General features: G+C 38.8%; 2 protein-coding genes and 1 long non-coding RNA gene across 3 annotated transcripts; 1 reads left to right on the forward strand and 2 right to left on the reverse strand.

The window, feature by feature from the left end:
* Positions 1-1072: 1072 nt before the first annotated feature.
* LOC125561912 lies at positions 1073-5403 on the reverse strand. Its single transcript, XR_007307604.1, has 2 exons — positions 3055-5403; positions 1073-2523 (listed from the first exon to the last, which is right to left on the reverse strand). It is a non-coding gene; the product is annotated as an uncharacterized LOC125561912 (long non-coding RNA).
* A 239-nt stretch (positions 5404-5642) lies between these two features.
* LOC5519722 (protein LIAT1) lies at positions 5643-7041 on the forward strand. Its single transcript, XM_032364470.2, has 2 exons — positions 5643-5891; positions 6030-7041. Exons 1-2 carry the CDS (start codon positions 5753-5755, stop codon positions 6407-6409), a joined length of 519 nt encoding a protein of 172 aa, XP_032220361.2. The 5' UTR covers positions 5643-5752; the 3' UTR covers positions 6410-7041.
* Positions 7042-13930: 6889 nt separating this feature from the next.
* Positions 13931-15757, reverse strand: LOC5519724. Its single transcript, XM_001639557.3, has one exon. It carries the CDS (start codon positions 15563-15565, stop codon positions 14552-14554), a length of 1014 nt encoding a protein of 337 aa, XP_001639607.2. The 5' UTR covers positions 15566-15757; the 3' UTR covers positions 13931-14551.
* Positions 15758-17584: the final 1827 nt, after the last annotated feature.

Here is a 17584-nt window from a genome sequence, read left to right on the forward strand (position 1 = left end):
CCTTCATGTGCTTTAAACGGGATTCTTGACAAATGACTGCTAAGTTTAAAGCGCAAAAGAAAGTGTATAGAGTTATACTCTTATGTGAAATACTTACAGTCTACACACAAACACAGCTGGTACGATAACACTCTTCTTCAAGTCGCATCCATCATCTTTCCAAAAATAAGAACGGCCCAGCCTCAACTTATAATTAGACTTTGTTATATAAAAATGAGTGTATTTTTTTATATTCTTTGAATGCTTTCTTTAAACACATATGAATGGATTAGACAATGTCCTTTAAAGCAAAAAAAAAAAAAAAAAATGCTCCACTGAACGGAGAGACCTAAGCACTGATTTTAGAGTGCTTTTCGAATTCGGCTTGCAGGTCGTGTTCGTGGTGGTAGTTTTGGTCCAGTTACTAACCACGGCGGGAAGTCACATGGACGGCGCACACGCAAAATGTCAGCGCGCTCTACCTTATTTTTTTTAGCGCGCAATTGCGGCGTCGTCGTCCCCCAGCCATCGCTATTGAAGCGAAGGTTAATCACATGCAACTGTAAAGTCTTGATGCAGTCGTTGCAATTCTATTTTCACCTTTAATTTTCTCGGCTCTCATTAAGATAATAATCGTCATCAGCTAGAATTAAGGCTTATGTGCACGGCATTCCTCATAAGCATTTTTTGTAATGAAAAAAAAAACTTTAAAAAAGTGAAAAGTCATATTAATGACGATAACTAGAAAAAGATAACTAGGACGCTCCCGGTATTGATGATTGTCTTAAGCTAACAAAACAAACAGAAGGAATAAGACGACTCTTTCTCGTTTACTTTTTGCTTCAAGGATCAGATAACAAATTTACTCAAGCTACTAATAATGACGAATCGTCTGAATTAACACCGTATAAAAAGAGGTATCCTTGTGAAGGGGAACACTATTGCCGTCGGTAAAAGCATGAAGGCCAGGGCCTATTTAACTCCAGTGAATGATCTTTAGTTTATATAATTATCCAGAAGTTGCTCATTTTTTATGAGAAGGAAAGATTGGTACATGGTTTTCTAATACTTAAACTAATCATTTTTTTTATTGAAGGGAAGTTTGGGGACTGTAAAGAAAGACTACTTAATCAGTTAGTTCAGGATAAGCAAGTTGGAACGAGAGAAGCTTCCATAACGATCTTCTCATGATATATTTTTTTCATTTATTTATTTGCATTCCATTTACATTGATGGTATTGCATAACATAATATGGCTTAAATGGGAGTATTCGGTCTTGATTTAAATGTTTTGCATATAAAGTGGGCTACTTTCTTATTCACAAAAGGGTCAACATTATTAAAAAGGAACAGAATTTTATCATCATTACTTAGATTGTCAAAGAAAATGTAGTGGGATTGGATATCAGAAAATAATTGCTTTCGTTCAGAGTGGGATGAGACGCAGAAAAGCATGAAATGTTTTTCATCCTCTAAAGTGTTACAAATCTGGCAGATACGCTTCTCTCTTGGAATCGGAGGTTTTGTGTGTCTACCTGTTTCTATGTTTAGATTAAGATTCCCTAGTCTGAGTTTGGCTAAAGCTTTTCTGTGTTCCATCTTAAGTATTTTATCATAGCATTCACTAGATTTTGTCTTTTTTGATAGAGGAGTAGAAAGTTAGCTTTTTGTTCAGATTTATAAGATCCATTTGATGACGTTTAGATTCGTTTGTAATATTTGTGATTAATTTTCCTAGTTTAAATTTGTTATAAATCGTCTCCTTATTATATGGGGCATCAAATGTTTCTAGTATCTTACATATTGAGGACATGAAGCTCGATTTACCCGAACATGTCAATTCGCTAGAAATTTTCAGGCATTGTTTGGCAATACTATTTTCTGGTAATGCTTGAATATGGAGCCAAAACAGTAGGGTGTTACGTAATATTGTTGATTTTAGCGATAATCTGCCGGCCTCATTTCGGGCAGAGACATTCGGGGCGCGTTTGTTCAAGCCAAAGTAGTATTTGAAAAATTGGCAATGCAAGTGTTCTATGGGGTCTGTTTCCCATTTTTGAAAATTTATCGCATCGTAAGCTCCCCATACGTCCGAGTTGTACAATAGGATCGGCGAGAAGAGTGCGTTAAATAACTTGTTATTTAACTTGATAGGGAATCTATTAAAATTGAGATAGCGCTTGACTGCAAAGATAGAGCGTCTTGTTTTTTCAACTGACCGCAGTTTCGAAATTGTGAAATTACCGTTTGTAGTAAAAGTACACCCTAAGTATTTATATTCTGTTACGTTATCTAGTTGTGAGCCATTTAAGAAAAAGCGAAATTTTTGAAGAGTCAGTTTCCGGCATTGTTTTTGAAAAATAACTACTTTTGTTTTCTTTTGATTTACAGACATTAACCAATCTTTACAGAATTGATCTATCAAATTAATCGATTTTTGTAGTCCCGAAGCACTGGTTGAGATAAGAACCAGATCATCAGCATAAAACAAGGAGTTTAAGGGACCCCATTGGGCAAAAGAACGGGGTCAAGACCAACTGCGTTCTGTAAAAGAGAGGGAATGTCATTTAGATACAAATGAAATAATAGCGGAGAAAGAATACATCCTTGGCGAACTCCTCTATTGCATTTAAAAAATTCGGATCGCATACTGTCGGTCTTAATGCAGCATTCTGACTTTGAATACTTTTAATATACTTTGAATATACTTTGAATATATTGAAGAAGTACCCAGGAGTTTTCTTGGGGAGGGGGGGTGGTGCGACACCCGAAAAAGTAGACCTAATTTTCCATGGGGGGGTGGGGTGGAGGGGTTGAATTGAATGATTAAAAAAAGGGATTTTTAGTGCCATATGGGACTTGTTTTTCGGATTTTGCTACAAAAAAGTTTGACATATAGATTTATTATATACCAGAGTGATCTAGAATGCCTTTTTTATCTAATTTGCTTATGCTTTAAAGTTTAGTCTACACGAATAGCACGTTTATTGCGGACCGGAAGTGGATTTTCTGCCGTTGTTGGGGTCCGCACCCCCTGCACCCCCTCCCCCCCTTTGGTACGGGCCTGCACATCACCTGACGGTGAGCCAACTCTCGCGGGTCAGCAAAATTTGTCAAGGTGACCAGGTCGACGATGGCTACTGTCTCGACGACGACTAACTCTGGTGGTGGACTTAAGCTCCCTTCCACCGCGCCGTTCATTTTGATGTTCTGTTGTTTCCTTGTGGTCGGTGTTACTATTGTGTTGTTCAACTTACTGACCGTCACCACGCTGATGATCAACTCGCACCTGAGAAAGCGAAGAATGTACCTCGTGGTTAACCTCGCCCTCTCTGATCTCCTTACTGGGGCTACCCTAGTCCCGGCCCTTGCGGAGACTGTACGGGAGGTGATTCCATACGCAAACTAGTCCTCTAACCAACGTTCTGGCGATATTAGCCTTTAAAGGTTCTAAAGTTTAAACCAGGGGTCGATATTTGTTTTCCTGACGAACGCGAACATTATGTCCCTGGTGTTTATTGCTATTGAACAAATGTTCGCCACTGTTTGGCCATAACATCATCGCAGTACAACATGCATTATACCGGTCCCGGTCACATGGCTAATGGGCACTATTTTCACAATTGTTATTAACGTTTACGCATCGATAGCGCTACAAATCTTGATCGCAATAGGCGCCGTTGCCTTGGTAACACTGACATCATCATATGCCACGGCTTTTATCAATGTCAAAAAACAGCGCCAGCTTCACAACCAGTCCGACCTTCAGAGAACCATCCAAAAAGAGCGGGAACTCGCCAAAACGTTGCTACTGGTGACCATTACGTCATTGCTGACGTGGCTACCTTTGATTGGTGCAGGCATGGGGCCAATGTTTCCAAGCTTTGATGTGTTTGATAACCAGTTTGAACCCGTTGTGCAATCCCGTCATCTACATGTTTAGAGTCAAGGAATACTGCAGAGCGGCCAAAAGAAACTTATCTGCGAAGGCGCACGGGATAGCCAACATCATCGCAGTACAACATGCATTATACCGGTCCCGGTCACATGGCTAATGGGCACTATCTTCACAATTGTTATTAACGTTTACGGGATAGCCCAGCATGTGTTCACAACTTGGGTATCCATGGCGACCGCGAAACTAAAACACGACCTCGAAACCAGCACCAATTAAAGCTTGACCGAGGTTAAAGAGGGTGAAAAAAAAAGGAACGAATTGAGGACCAAGCTAAATTTCTCTGGTAAAAAAAATTAGAAAATCTTTACTGGACTGGAAGATAATAAAGTATAGTATATAATAGTTGATAGTAAGTTATTGGGCAAGTGTGGACTAAGTTCCATGTCAAAGATCAAGAAGAATTGGAACTCGTGGACAAATGACCTTGATTTCTTGCATCCACCAAGGTGATAGGAACTACTCCAGTCAAATAATAGCACGGATTCTAAGAGAAATGGAATTAGGAAAACAGCAGAATTGACTACTGGTAGTTTTAAATTCCAAAGAAATCATTACTGAGTTCTGCAGCTTGAGTCCTGTCTAAGCAAAAGTGTCTCGATAATGAGATAATAGCGTTGTATTAAAATTGCTGGGCATAAACAACCAAATCAAGATATCACAAAAACTTGTTCAAAAGTTTCAACTGAATAAACGCATATTATCTACCTCAAAACACTTAATAAACGACATCAAAATCTTAAGATATGTCGCGACAATTTAATTTCGAGACTTTTACTATTTTCATAAAAACCAGGACCGAGGTTATCCTGGTTCTCTGGTTCCTAAATCTTTCTTGGTTCCTAGTCAGTTCCTAATCAGTTCCTAATGTTAAGGGGGGTAATTTTTCAGTAACAAAAAAATCGATTTTTTTTTATTTTCTGTATAGAGTTGGAGATTACGGCTGGGAATACGCCAACATAATTTTTTACATTGATTTTTGCGCCAGGTCACTTTATTTCCGCAGCAATTTTGTGGTTTGGGCACAATAAGATTAAGCAGGATAAGTGGTGGAATTGAATCTGTTCTCTGATCATCAAAACTGTCGCAAAAGGTAATGTTCTGCTTATCGAATATTTGAATTTGCAAAAAAATAAAACAAACAAACAAAATCACAAAAACAAAACAAAAACACGCCTTGGCTAAATCGAGTTCCAAAATACTCTTAACTACAGCCCATAATTGTCCAATTCAACCCTTAGCTTACGGTACGATGTACATTATTTTAATAAAGGTATGAGTCAAGAGTTAAACCTGCCCAAAAGCTACATCTTTGGTCGCATACTTTTTCAGTTCGGCACCAGTTTAGAATGGTATTAATGAATATATATTCTTTATAAGGTTTCGCGACACTTTTTTTACGTGTCACATCATTTTCGTGAATTTTTATAAAAATTCAAAATCCAAAAAATCAGAATCCAAAAAATTAATGCAATAATGTACAAAATATGGCGCCGGCAAACGGTGAGATGTAAAAGAAATAAGCAAAAAACATTTTTTTTAAATCAAATATTCAGAATAAATGAAAAAGAGGAAATTTACAAATATATTTCTTTCTTTTTTGGCAAAATTAATTTGAATCATCATTGCATTCGCGGCTATAGGTTGTGTGACCAAGCCTTGTTGTCAAGCGCGCGGAATGCGTGACTGCCCATGCGTGACAAGTCATTGTTTGGTCATCGAAAGGGTTTTTTGACACCAGCACTCGAGGGTACATCGCCATGGTGCCGTGTTACGGCCGCTAGCTAACGCGCTAGTGATGTAGAAAAATCTTTCAAAATGCCTACAAATGCCAGGAAAAACAGCACGTCGTCGCCAACAGACAAATCGAAAAGGTCAAAGAAGAAAAAGAAAAAGGATTTATCGAAATCATGTGTAAGGAAGGAGTCAAACTCGGGTTCCGACACAGCATGCGAAGGTATGCTTTGTTTACTCGTTGTTCAACTCACTAGTAATGATTATCGAGATAATTACTTTGTTTTTTATTTAACACCAACAGTTTATAAGAGCTTCCGATACATTATTAACCGATTCTAATTGGCTTTCTGTGTTTTAGAGCGCTCTAGTAAAAAATCTCATTCGCGTAGAGGTACTAGCAGATCAACAAAGGGACGCTCGTCTTCGGGGCAGGAAGAAAACTCTACGGATTTTCGTACAAGCAGTACAGATGGACGAAGCACTAGTAGTAGCGCCGAAAACTTTATATCGCCACATTGTACAAACTCTTCGTCGGATTTAGACAACAAAAGACTTAACACAAATGAAAGACAAACCACACCAGAGAGGGCTACAAACGAAAGTCTTCGGTGGGACAATACTCTTGACGACCCCAACGCCGAGGAAGAGAGAATTCGCGTCTACAAAATGAACCGTAGAAAAAGGTACATGGCGAGCCTGCAAATGTCGGAGGATACCGGGAGCTCGGTGTATGCGTGAATCCAGGATTTTTTTTTTGTATATTATAGAGCGATAAAAACGTCGTATGTATATCGTACACCCTACACAATACGTGCTAAATAATAACGCGAAATAATAATAGAGCGCTTATGAGGTTTACGGCTGTCATTAAAGATTCCCGCTTGTGTGCCGAATTGTGATAAGGTTTTTTTTTTTACTTTTACTATCTAGGGCTCCGTGAAGGAAGCCTTTAAAAATTTACCACTTATCTCGTTATTTTTTCGTGCAATTCTATGCTGGGACGAGAGAGCGTGATTGATACATTATGTTGATTTGAGGTCATATTTCGGATTTTGGAATTCACGCATTTATTTACACAAAATATTAGAATCTTTGTTTCCAGCCCAAATCTTTTTATATTTCTTGCTAGAAAAAAAATATTTTTTATGAGACTTCTGACTACAAAAGAGCATAAACATTTAAGCTCCCTAGACTCTTCTCTGTACAGTACATTGCGTGGGTTTGTTGCTGTACCTTATCAAGAGATAAATTTTTCTCGTATTTCTAAATATTACCTGAGATATCTGAATGTATTGTGGGTGTTTTAATTAAAAGATTTCTACTGATGAGTAATACACTTGTATGAAATAATAATAAAAAATTTAACATAAGTTGTGTACTAAAAAAGGCTATTTTATACAAATCAGTCATCTCGCCAATATGATTTTGACTTTTGCACAATTTCATTATACGTAAATCATGGCAAACATGGCTCCCAGTTTCTATGATTTAATTATGCAGGTGTAGAGACAGATAATCCCCCTCTCCTTGTGCGGAACAAAACAGGGCTTTTCAAAGCAAATCTACAATTGAGTTTGTTAGCACGACAAACAATCTAGTCCAAGGGGCAGAGAGTGAAGCGAGAACTCACTGAGAGAACTGACAATTATTACGGGCACTGGCTCTAATGGATTGGTTAAGACGTCAGAAGAAAATGGAATTTCAACCAGCCCAAAGCCTCCCCAAAGTCAGACATAAGTCTTTTCACCCCAAAGCCAAACAAATCAATTCCAGGTCATACAAACCCAGAATAGCAGTGTAAACAATTTTGGAATCAATTTGGTTTCAGAAAAGACAGCATTTAGGAGAACTGTGGTGATTCATTGGAAAATTATTTTCTCATCCAGGCAAAGCCAAACAAGAAAAAATCACCATGAATTCACCTTTGCTTGCAAATATCCATAAAAACAGCACTCAATTATACCCCAATAGACTTCATGATGTCCTAAAGGCACTCTCCCAATAAGCTCATAACTGTTTTTTTTTTATAAAAAATACAAGCAACCATCAATTTGTGCTCGCAATGACACAGCGACGAGGGATTTAAAATGGGACCGCAAAGCACTGTTGGAAAGCTAGGATACCGCTGAATAGGTGCAGCGGTGTTTGACTTTAACGAACTGTAAAAAAAACTCAAAATAGGGGGGGGGGGGGGGTATCTGTTTTCGGTCTGTTTTTTTGTAAAATTCAGCTAAAAAAATAGCCAGGAGTCAATGTGTTACCCAGGCACGTACACAAGGGGGTGCGCAGGTTGCGCGCGCACCCTCTTAAAATCCTATGCTTTTTGTATGTGACACCGAGGACTGCGCACCCCCCCCCTCGGCCCCCCTCTTAGATCGGGGGGGAAGGAAGGGCACGAAGAAGGGTTCATTTGTAAGATAGATAAGACTCTGTTCGCTTTTTTTTTTACTTCGTCTGCTTGCTTGTTCCAACGTCGGCTTGATATAGACGCCTAGGTACTTTTGGAAGGAGACGCTCTCGAGAGTAGAGCCACACAGGGAATACAACCCTGGAGATGGATAACGCTTCAGAGTTATTAGCATTTGATAACTACGAAAGCCGAGAAGGGCCATCAGATTTCAGAGATAATAATTTCAGAGATGATAATTTCAGAGATGTTAACTTCAGAGATGATAATTTCAGAGATGATAATTTCAGAGATGTTAACTTCAGAGATGATAATTTCAGAGATAATAATTTCAGAGATGGTAATTTCAGAGATGATAATTTCAGTGATAATAGTTTCGGCCAGGTCTCTAAGCCTTTAGGCACGTGCATCGATCAGGGCAACAACATGGAAGGCGAAATGGACAAGGAGGTGAGTATCCCGTATACTTTGCTTCTTTTTTAGGCCTAACCAGCTGCTTATGCCAGAGGCAGCAGATTGTGTTTTTTTTTACTGAAGAGACAATTATAAAAAAACACTTTGTTGACATTAGAGTCAGGGAGTTATATTAGTCTCTGGATACACGAACATTGACTAATATACGCGAGAATTACAAAGTCACTCCCATGAGAATAGAGATTTACAAATCCCTGAAATATATTCTGAAATATATTTAAACCTTTACAAACCCTGTTTTAACACATGTTCTATTATAATAGCTTGTTCAACTCTTGGACTTAAACAGTCTTGGCGATTTGAAGGCAACATTTGTTAAAAACAAGGTATAGTTAATGTACTATTTTCTGTGTTGTAGACTATGATATTATCTTGTTAGAACTATAGATAAAAATATTGAATTTTGCAATCCCTACTTTCATTCATTCTGACTCCCGTTCATTGAAAATGATATAACCAGTGTCAAATAACCTGAACCAGAAACTGCATAGCCACAGAGCTAACATATAGCCATCACAACTATAGTTATCATCATTTTTCTCCTACAAATAATTTATGATTGAGTGCAATTTCGCCCACAATCCACTTCCTATAATCACAACTTATTGCCCCCTCTCTATAAAAGTAGACAGGTGTGATCATCCTGTGTTTTAGGGTATAGAATTCTACCAAGTACTATATCCCTTAGGGGGTGTTCAAATGTTTTCTGCCTTATCATATGCTAATAGCAACTGGGCATGAAAGACATAAAAAAAGAGATGTGCTTGATGGCAGTAACAATTCTGGAAAACTGAAAATGTGTTGCTTTCAGTTCATAGTTAGAAATTGCTTTGACCACACCCAATGTGCTATCATAGGGTTGAAATCGTTTTTTTTTTTTGTATGGTGAGACTCCATCCCTCCCCCCAACCCTTGGTTCTTACCACACCTCCCCCTTCTACTCCATGAACAATACAGTGTCAACTTACTCCATGGATGCTTTGTTATGAATCATCACCTTAAGACTTATATATTCTTTATAGGTCTATACTACAAAGACACTGACCCATTTGACTGAATCGCAGTACGATAGAATGGGAATAGCTATTGGCCAAGTTGCCACAATAAAAAGTGTGCTGGCAGAAAAATCATCAGCAGCACCTGAAGCTTGTGAGTATTAGTCCCAAACAATCACTAGTATGTATGACAAACCAGTGTGTTATATCATATATATCTTGGTTGCTACACTTCAATGTATACAAACTATCTAATAAGCAATTATCAGCAATACACTGGACACTGGGAGTACTCAGCCATTGTTTGGGGCAATCTCATAGGGGTGCTGCAAAGGGTTTCTACAAAATATCTCAGAACAATGGACCATTCTTTTGTTATAACAGGGGATGGTTGGCTGGTGGTGAAGGGGGGGGGGGGGGGGTGGCTGGTAAGATCTTCCATACAACCAAATAAAATCCCCTGACCCTCTTTTAAGTATAATAAAAATATCATATCCTTGAATATCCCAATCTAGCTTAATCTGGTGAAGTTTACTTTGCAAGATGTCTCAGTATGGCGGTATGTTTTTTGGTATGTTTTTCGTCTGGCGGTATGTTTTTCAGGTGCTATGGGGCTTGTAGTAGTAGTGGGTTATACACAGATAACAGTGTTTTACTGACCTCCTTTGTCACTCCCTCCTTTGTCATTTTTATGGTAACCAATTATGGCATTTCAATGTATATGTTTGGAAGCGGCTCATGCATTGAAAGTATTGAGTAGAAAAACATTTAGCACAAAACAAGTCAATGTCAATTAACCGAATCAAGCCTCCTTAAACTGTATAACAAATTTGTGATAGGCTGCATTTAAGCATCCCTTGGAAAACTGGTCGAAACTGGGCCCTCATGTAACTCATGTAAATGTGTGTGGGTGTGTTTGGGGGAGGTGCCCCCCGCGGAGAAACGAGAGAAACGAGAAAATTGAAAGAGTTTAAAAGGTGATAAATAAAATTGATTGATTGATTGACCATGTATAATACACTCATATCTAATTTACATAATACATGATTGTGTGGAATTATTAGAGAGCTTAAGCAAGTCAACACGAACGGCATCCAAAACGGCGCGCGCGCTCACGAATTGCTGAAAAACGGCGTTGCTTAAGCTTGCTTAAGCTCTCTATTATCGGTATGCCGCAGTATTTCGATTTTCCGTAAAAATAGCAATGTGTAATATTAGAGAGCTTAAGCAAGTCAACACGAACGGCATTAAAAACGGCGCGCGCTCTGACGAATTGTTGGAAAAACGGCGTTGACGTTCGTGACCGCGCGCGTAGACGTAAAAATAGTGAAAATGCCGTTCTAGATTTCCTGTCACGGACGCCAACGCCGTTTTTCAGCAATTCGTGAGCGCGCGCGCCGTTTTTGATGCCGTTCGTGTTGACTTGCTTAAGCTCTCTATTAGCATAACTTTAGGATGTTGTGTGATTCCACTGGAAATATCGATGCCCTCCGTGGTAATGTATGGGATTTAATTTACACACATTTACCTTCCGTCGGTGCCCCCCCCCCCCCCCCCCTCCTTTGGGAATCCTGGGTCCGCCCTTGGATAGAATATAATACAAGCCATCAAAAACCAGTTAAATAAAACAACAACATTATCTTGTCTCTGTATAAACTACACAATTACATTTCTGAAACGGGGTGAATATGGTCCTCATGTTACGTGAATACTCGGTCTCCTTAATCATCTGCTACAATAAAATTGGTCAAACTCTTTAAGTTTCTGTGTGATTTCTGAAAATAATTCCAGAGCCTCAGCTGCGTCAGTTGGTGGGGTGTAGTTTGGCTTTATGAGTTGCACCAGCTCCTCCATATTTCCGCTGTAGTCTTCACAGGATTCGGTATACATGCACTTGCAGGCTTGCACGTCTTCTAAGTCTACATGGCGTAGATAGTTTTCTGTATTGTATAGCTCCGGCATGAAAAAGAGCACATCTGGCTTTCCACCAATGACTTCGTGGCGCTTTTGACTTGCAATGGTGTGGGTGTTCCAAAGCTCTGCAACGAGGTGTAGTTCTTTACGCAGGATAGGAAGGAAACAAAATTTCAAGCAATCGTTTGCAAGACAGTCATCGTCGTTATAAATTCCAGAATCTCGCATATCTCTGAATAAGTTTATCCACCACCCTCCTCCTCCATCCCGAAGCTTAGACCACCAGGCTTCTATGCGCTGGTTGGAACTACTTTTACCCTGGATAAAACTTTTGGCCGATGAGAACTCGTCATTATCCTGCCATCTGAAAAACTGCTGCAGTGCACTGATGACTGTGCTTTCTGTCCCTCTATCCGAACGTATTCGTCTACCGACGACACTAAGTTGTGCCACTACACCCAGGTAGAAAGAAGCGAATACTCTTGGGTTTTTATTTGTCGACGCGACCTCTAGCCAGAGAATTCGCCTTGAATAGCCGTCAATGGCTCCATGGATAAAGAATCCAAACGGTGCAAAACATTTCGACTAACCCAAAATGCAACGAGAGCTGGCTTGCTGGCTATTTTCATACAAACTTCTATTGAAAACTCGTTACACCGTTAACGGACAAATTTGCATCCTAGGAATCTTAATTTTATGATTTAGAGTATGAAGATATCTCATCCTGTCCCACCCCCCGCCACCGCCTCTGTAATATGCATCTATTTTAAGCAAAAGACAAAGAATCATAACAAATGAAACTATTGAATGTTTTAGACATTCATGATCAGCATGATGTGAACGTTATTGCAGATTCCTGTCCCTACAGCTAGACTAAATAGAATACTACTATTAAAATATAAACATTTTGGAAAGAAATGTATGCGAGGCATTTCTGCCCTCACATAACCCCGATTTTACAACCTTGAAAATTGCTTTCTTTTCTTTTTTGGTGGTGTGCGCAGGAAAAGTCTATGTAACAATCGCATTTTCCTTTAACCACAGCGGATTTAACATCCTGTATGACATTTTTATCGAAAGACAGGTGAAAAAATATGATTGATATCGTTATATATAACCATGTTAGGTTAAAAAAACGCCGTTGCTTCAAAAAGACTAACAACCTAAAACAATTGTTGCGACATGATTAGAGGACCAATCAAATTACCCAGTGGTGAAATTAACAACATTAACGCAAATTTTAGCCCCGGATAAGTAATGAGTGAAATTCTAAACTGTGGTTATACTGTGGTATATTTCAAGTGAAAAATTAGTTCACATCATCATGTTTTTTCCAGGGGTCAAGTGGAGTTACGAATGCATCTATCCTGAAAATCCTATCAGTACAAAAGGTCTGATGAAGCTAGCGCCAGAGAATTTCACAGATGGTATGTGCTTATTCTCTCGGGGACCGATGAAACTGTACAGTTATCAATACACGAGTCAAAACGAGCCGATATTCAGCCATGTCAGTGAGCTCCAGTTTTATCCTAAAGTGACTTGCAGAAAACACGTCTCCTCGATCATCCATTACCCGGAGCACAACAACACGAAAGCTGCAACTTCGTACAAGAATTCAGTGTGTTTTGTTCCAAAGCGAAGAGAGCAAGTTGCCGTTAACAGAATGAAAACGGAAATCAAGCGGGTTGAACGCTATAAATGTGGGCTGCATTACAAACCAAAACAACTCCTGCGGTTATACCTATCCGCCGTGTACTTAGCGCCACGAATCGTAACTTGCCTCTAAAGTGAGCACAGTTAACAGCTCTGTACAATCAGCGGAAAACTGGGAGTTGACTGAAAAGCGAGAACGAGTGTTTGTGTTGCTAGATAAAAGCAAACATCGCTACAAAAATTCTGGTATTGGAGTCAATATAATGATATTCTATTGTAATTTAATCTCACTTTTTATTTACACTAAAATGACTTTAGCACGTTATTGTTGCTTATAAAAAAAATTAAAGTATAAGATTGAAAAAGTCATATTTCATGGATCTTAACGAATAGAGATTGCGGGATTTTTAGGAGATTTTAAATTTATTTAAATAGAAAACTGCCACTGTCCGACAGGTGCATCGAGTGATTTACATGGAATGACTTATAAGACGGGTTTAGCGCCGGATTATGGTAAGGCTTAGTCATTTCATCGCCAATCTTGACCCGAATTTGTTAGTATAACTACTGCTGTGTTTTTTTCAGTTTAACAAATTTCAGTTTCAGAAATAGCCTGCTTTCATTCGGGGTTATTCGGAAGCATTTTGTCTTCGAATATTGAGAATTTTTAGGCGCGCGCATATAGGTCTTCCGAATAACCCCGTTCCAAATAACCCGAGCCGGCTAGCTGGCTTTTCAGGATCAAAATTTATTATCAATGATTACAGTTCCCTCCCCTAAATCCAAAGTATGTAAAACATAAACTTTTAAGCACACTACTCTAACTGTATTTATTTGAATAAATAAAACCACTGTACTATAATTGTCTAGTCCCGTAATATAAAATATTGGTCGATCATAACAAAAAGTACGTTCATTATATCATACAGTTTTAAAGATTCGGAAAAGGAGTTCCAACTTCCAACAAAAAGAATGGAAACCTCTTATTTTTCTAGTTTTTTTTTGTAGAAGTGTTTCAACTTTAATCTTCTTTATTCCACAAACTTAACATTTATTGGAGGATATTTGGCGACCACATATCATTCTGGCGTTTGCAGGAAAGATGTACATTGCTTTTTGAGGGCTCGATGCTCTGTCTTCACCTCTTTCCTTTTTGAGAGCTTTTAAGATCTGTTTCCATCTCTTTCTTACCCTTTTCCTTTTAAGGACTATGCTCTACTTTCACCTCTATGCTTTTGTAGGGCTTAAACCTCTGTTTTCACATTTATACTCTTTTCCTCTTTTCCTTTTGAGGACTATGCTCTTCTTTCACCTCCATGCTTTTTTAGGGCTTCAACCTCTGTTTTTACCCTTATGCTTTTTTAGGGCTCAGTGCTTACTTCTCTATGCTTTTTGAGGGCTCAATGCTGCTTTCAGTGTATGATTTTAGGGCTGCTTTTACGTGTCTTCAGTGGCTCCTGTTCCATCAAGACTAGCGTCCGTTGAAAGTTTCGCCTTGTACAATTGTGCCTGCTGAGCAAGCTTGAAAAGCGTCTGGTTTGCATTCTGCGTCTTTTGTTTGTCCCTAAACGCTTTCTCGTCCCTAGTATCATTTTTCTTTTTATCTAACAAGTCCTTTTCGGTGTATTTCAGTGATTGGCCGTACTCCAAGGTTGGAACAAGCTGCCTTACTAACTGGACAAAGCGAGGATCTTTTGTACCATTTCCAGAATTCACAGGAAGTCCATCTGATGTTCTACTTTGACTGACCATTGTTTTCTCTACAGCTTTCTTCCATCTTTTGAGTGCTGTTTTAGATGGTTTAGAACTTGTTGTCAAACACTCATCATTGTTATAATTTCCTGTTGCCCCGTTGCACTTTTCCGACGACTTCATTAGAAGAGACTCTGCAATCTCTCCCCCTTGATGTTCATTGATTTTGTTTTCTCGTTCCGCAGGACGTTCTGTTCCCTGCCTTTCAAAATCCTTGTCAACTGTACACTCATTTTCTTGAGTGTTGTCTACTCGAGACTTTGTAAATATCTCAGTGTCATAACATTCCTGAGCTTTGTTTACTCGAGATTCTGTGAGTCTGTGTCGTGAACGTCTCGTATAGTTCGGTGCCGAGTTTGTTTTAACAATATCTCGTCTAGAGGCAAGGCAAACTCGGCCTGGTTTAATAGGAGGAAATAAGCATGTCCGTTGGTTTTCAGGCTCGAAAAAAGATGACGACGAATGACTTTTACGCAACATTCTTCGCTTATACCTAGCGAGAAAGCGTTCCTTTTCGCAATCTATCTTCCGCTGCTGCTTTCCCTTAAAATGCGCAATCATTTCAAGCTCGTTTCCGAGTTTTGACTCTTCAACAACATTATCCTTTAGAATCACGCTGGCGAGTTTGCTGTCTTTAATCTTGAGTGTTCTCATCGCTTTAACCACCGATGCCTCTTTTCCTTGATTGAAAGGCTCCATATCCCTCGGTTATTGTTTACACGATAAGTATTATAAACACCCCACTATCTTTTACACTTCATTTGCTCCAACCACATCGCTCCATAATACACATTTTCGCACATCTGATAAAGTTTACGAACTCTAAGAAGTTTTCATTGTCACTATTTTCCATGGCGTGTTTTGATAGTGCACGACTTAGCATAATACAAATTAGCTTTTATAAGACAGCAAAGTGCTAATTAACTCCTCTTAACAATTAAAGTCGTAACAATGGTTAACACTACTTGGCATATAAAATAGGCAGAAGCACCGCATTTTTTGGCATTGTTCAAAACTGCTTTACCCTGAAGCCAATGTGCGTCACAATTTGTGAGTTCGCTAGGGCACGTTCTCTCACCCATTAAGCCATCGTACGTAGGTCAAGGAATTAAAGTAAATCCTTTAAAATAAACTGAAACAATAACTTAAGAACCTTCAGGAATGTTCTTCGGTTTTCCAGTTAGGTAAAATACGCTATACAATCAACAAACGATATATCATAAATCTATGACTTAAACAAGTACTATGGGAATCTATCGGAAGCTCGAAAGCAATGTATTATGTACTGGGGTTAATATCTATCAAGGGTCTTAGCTAAATAATACTTGCACTTCAGAATTGGTGATTAATAAAAACACCATCCTCACTAACAACTAATTCTCATGCAACATATAAAAAAATGTCAAACACATACCAGGGGCATAACAAGGATTTACTGCCTTTCTCAACCTTACCTCCATATCTGAATCAGAACTTTTTTTATCTTATTTTTGAAATATAATTTCCAACTGGTAAAATTTCCCATCTATGTATGATAAAAGACAGCACATTTTGTAACACTTGGTAGAAAGGTCATTGTTTTTTTTCCTTCTTCTCTGGGAGTGCTTCACAGTATGCAGATGTAGAATTACTCATGTTGAATTGCTCATGATTAAAAATGCCTAAAAATAGGACTTGTAGTATACTTGACAAATAAGTCTTATTTTCCAAGTTCTTGCAGACTCAAACTCTTATTTCTCTTATTGCTTGCCATTTTTCCCGAATACAAAGCAATATTTAGCTAATGCTTTCGTGACAGCAAATGCTTGCCGAAAAAAAAACATTTGGTAGTTTTATAAGTTAGCTTAGAGATGTTTTGTTGATACAAAATATAGTTTCTTTAACAGCAGACAAAAATGGCATCAACTGCAATACCTATTTTAGTCTAACATATAAAAATATGGAGGGAGGAGAGGGTTGTGACTCATAGGTCATCATATCTTGTATGACCCAACCACAGGTAACCCATGCACACAGCGCATTTAGAAGGGGCATACTCAGTGTAGGGTTTTTTGGGGTCATGGAACCTTCACATGCGTAGCAAACATAAAACCAGGCTTGATAGTGGTCCTCTAAAAATCGGGTAAGGGTGGGTGATAGCAAAGTTGTACCCTGGGTACCAGAGCTTCCAAACTTCTCTCGCCCAGTGACGCTCAGCCAAAATGTTGCGACGCTCATCACTGCATTTTGGCTGAGCGTCACTGGATGCGAGAAGTCTGGAAGCTCTGGTACCCAGGTTAGCATAGTGGTTGAAAATATGGGAATGTCTCTACAGATGAGACGGTACATAGATTTTGTAATTTCATTTCAATGGACATATCTGCGGCTAGGTTCATTGCACTAACTTTGATGGTCGATGCAAAAAAGCACTTCATTTTATCCGCAATACACCAAAAACTAGTCTTGCGACTCTGCTAAATTTAAGTGTTCTTTCGTCTTCTTCAGAAGTCTTATCAAAGACGAAAATTTGGCAGTGTCAAAGACCAGTTTTTGGTGTATTGTATTTATTCTTTCCAGGCCTGAAGCCAAAATTTCACCGAGGCAAAGCTAGCCACTGGATGATAAATCCAACAAAAGCAGATGTTTTATCTCATACTTTTCAATTGTGAAACACTTATCATCAAAATTTTACCGAGGCGAGTGCCTCACTTACCTCATGCTGGCTACGGCCCTGTTCTT

The sequence above is a fragment of the Nematostella vectensis genome, chromosome 4, assembly GCF_932526225.1.
Source record: "Nematostella vectensis chromosome 4, jaNemVect1.1, whole genome shotgun sequence".
Taxonomy (NCBI): domain Eukaryota; kingdom Metazoa; phylum Cnidaria; class Anthozoa; order Actiniaria; family Edwardsiidae; genus Nematostella; species Nematostella vectensis.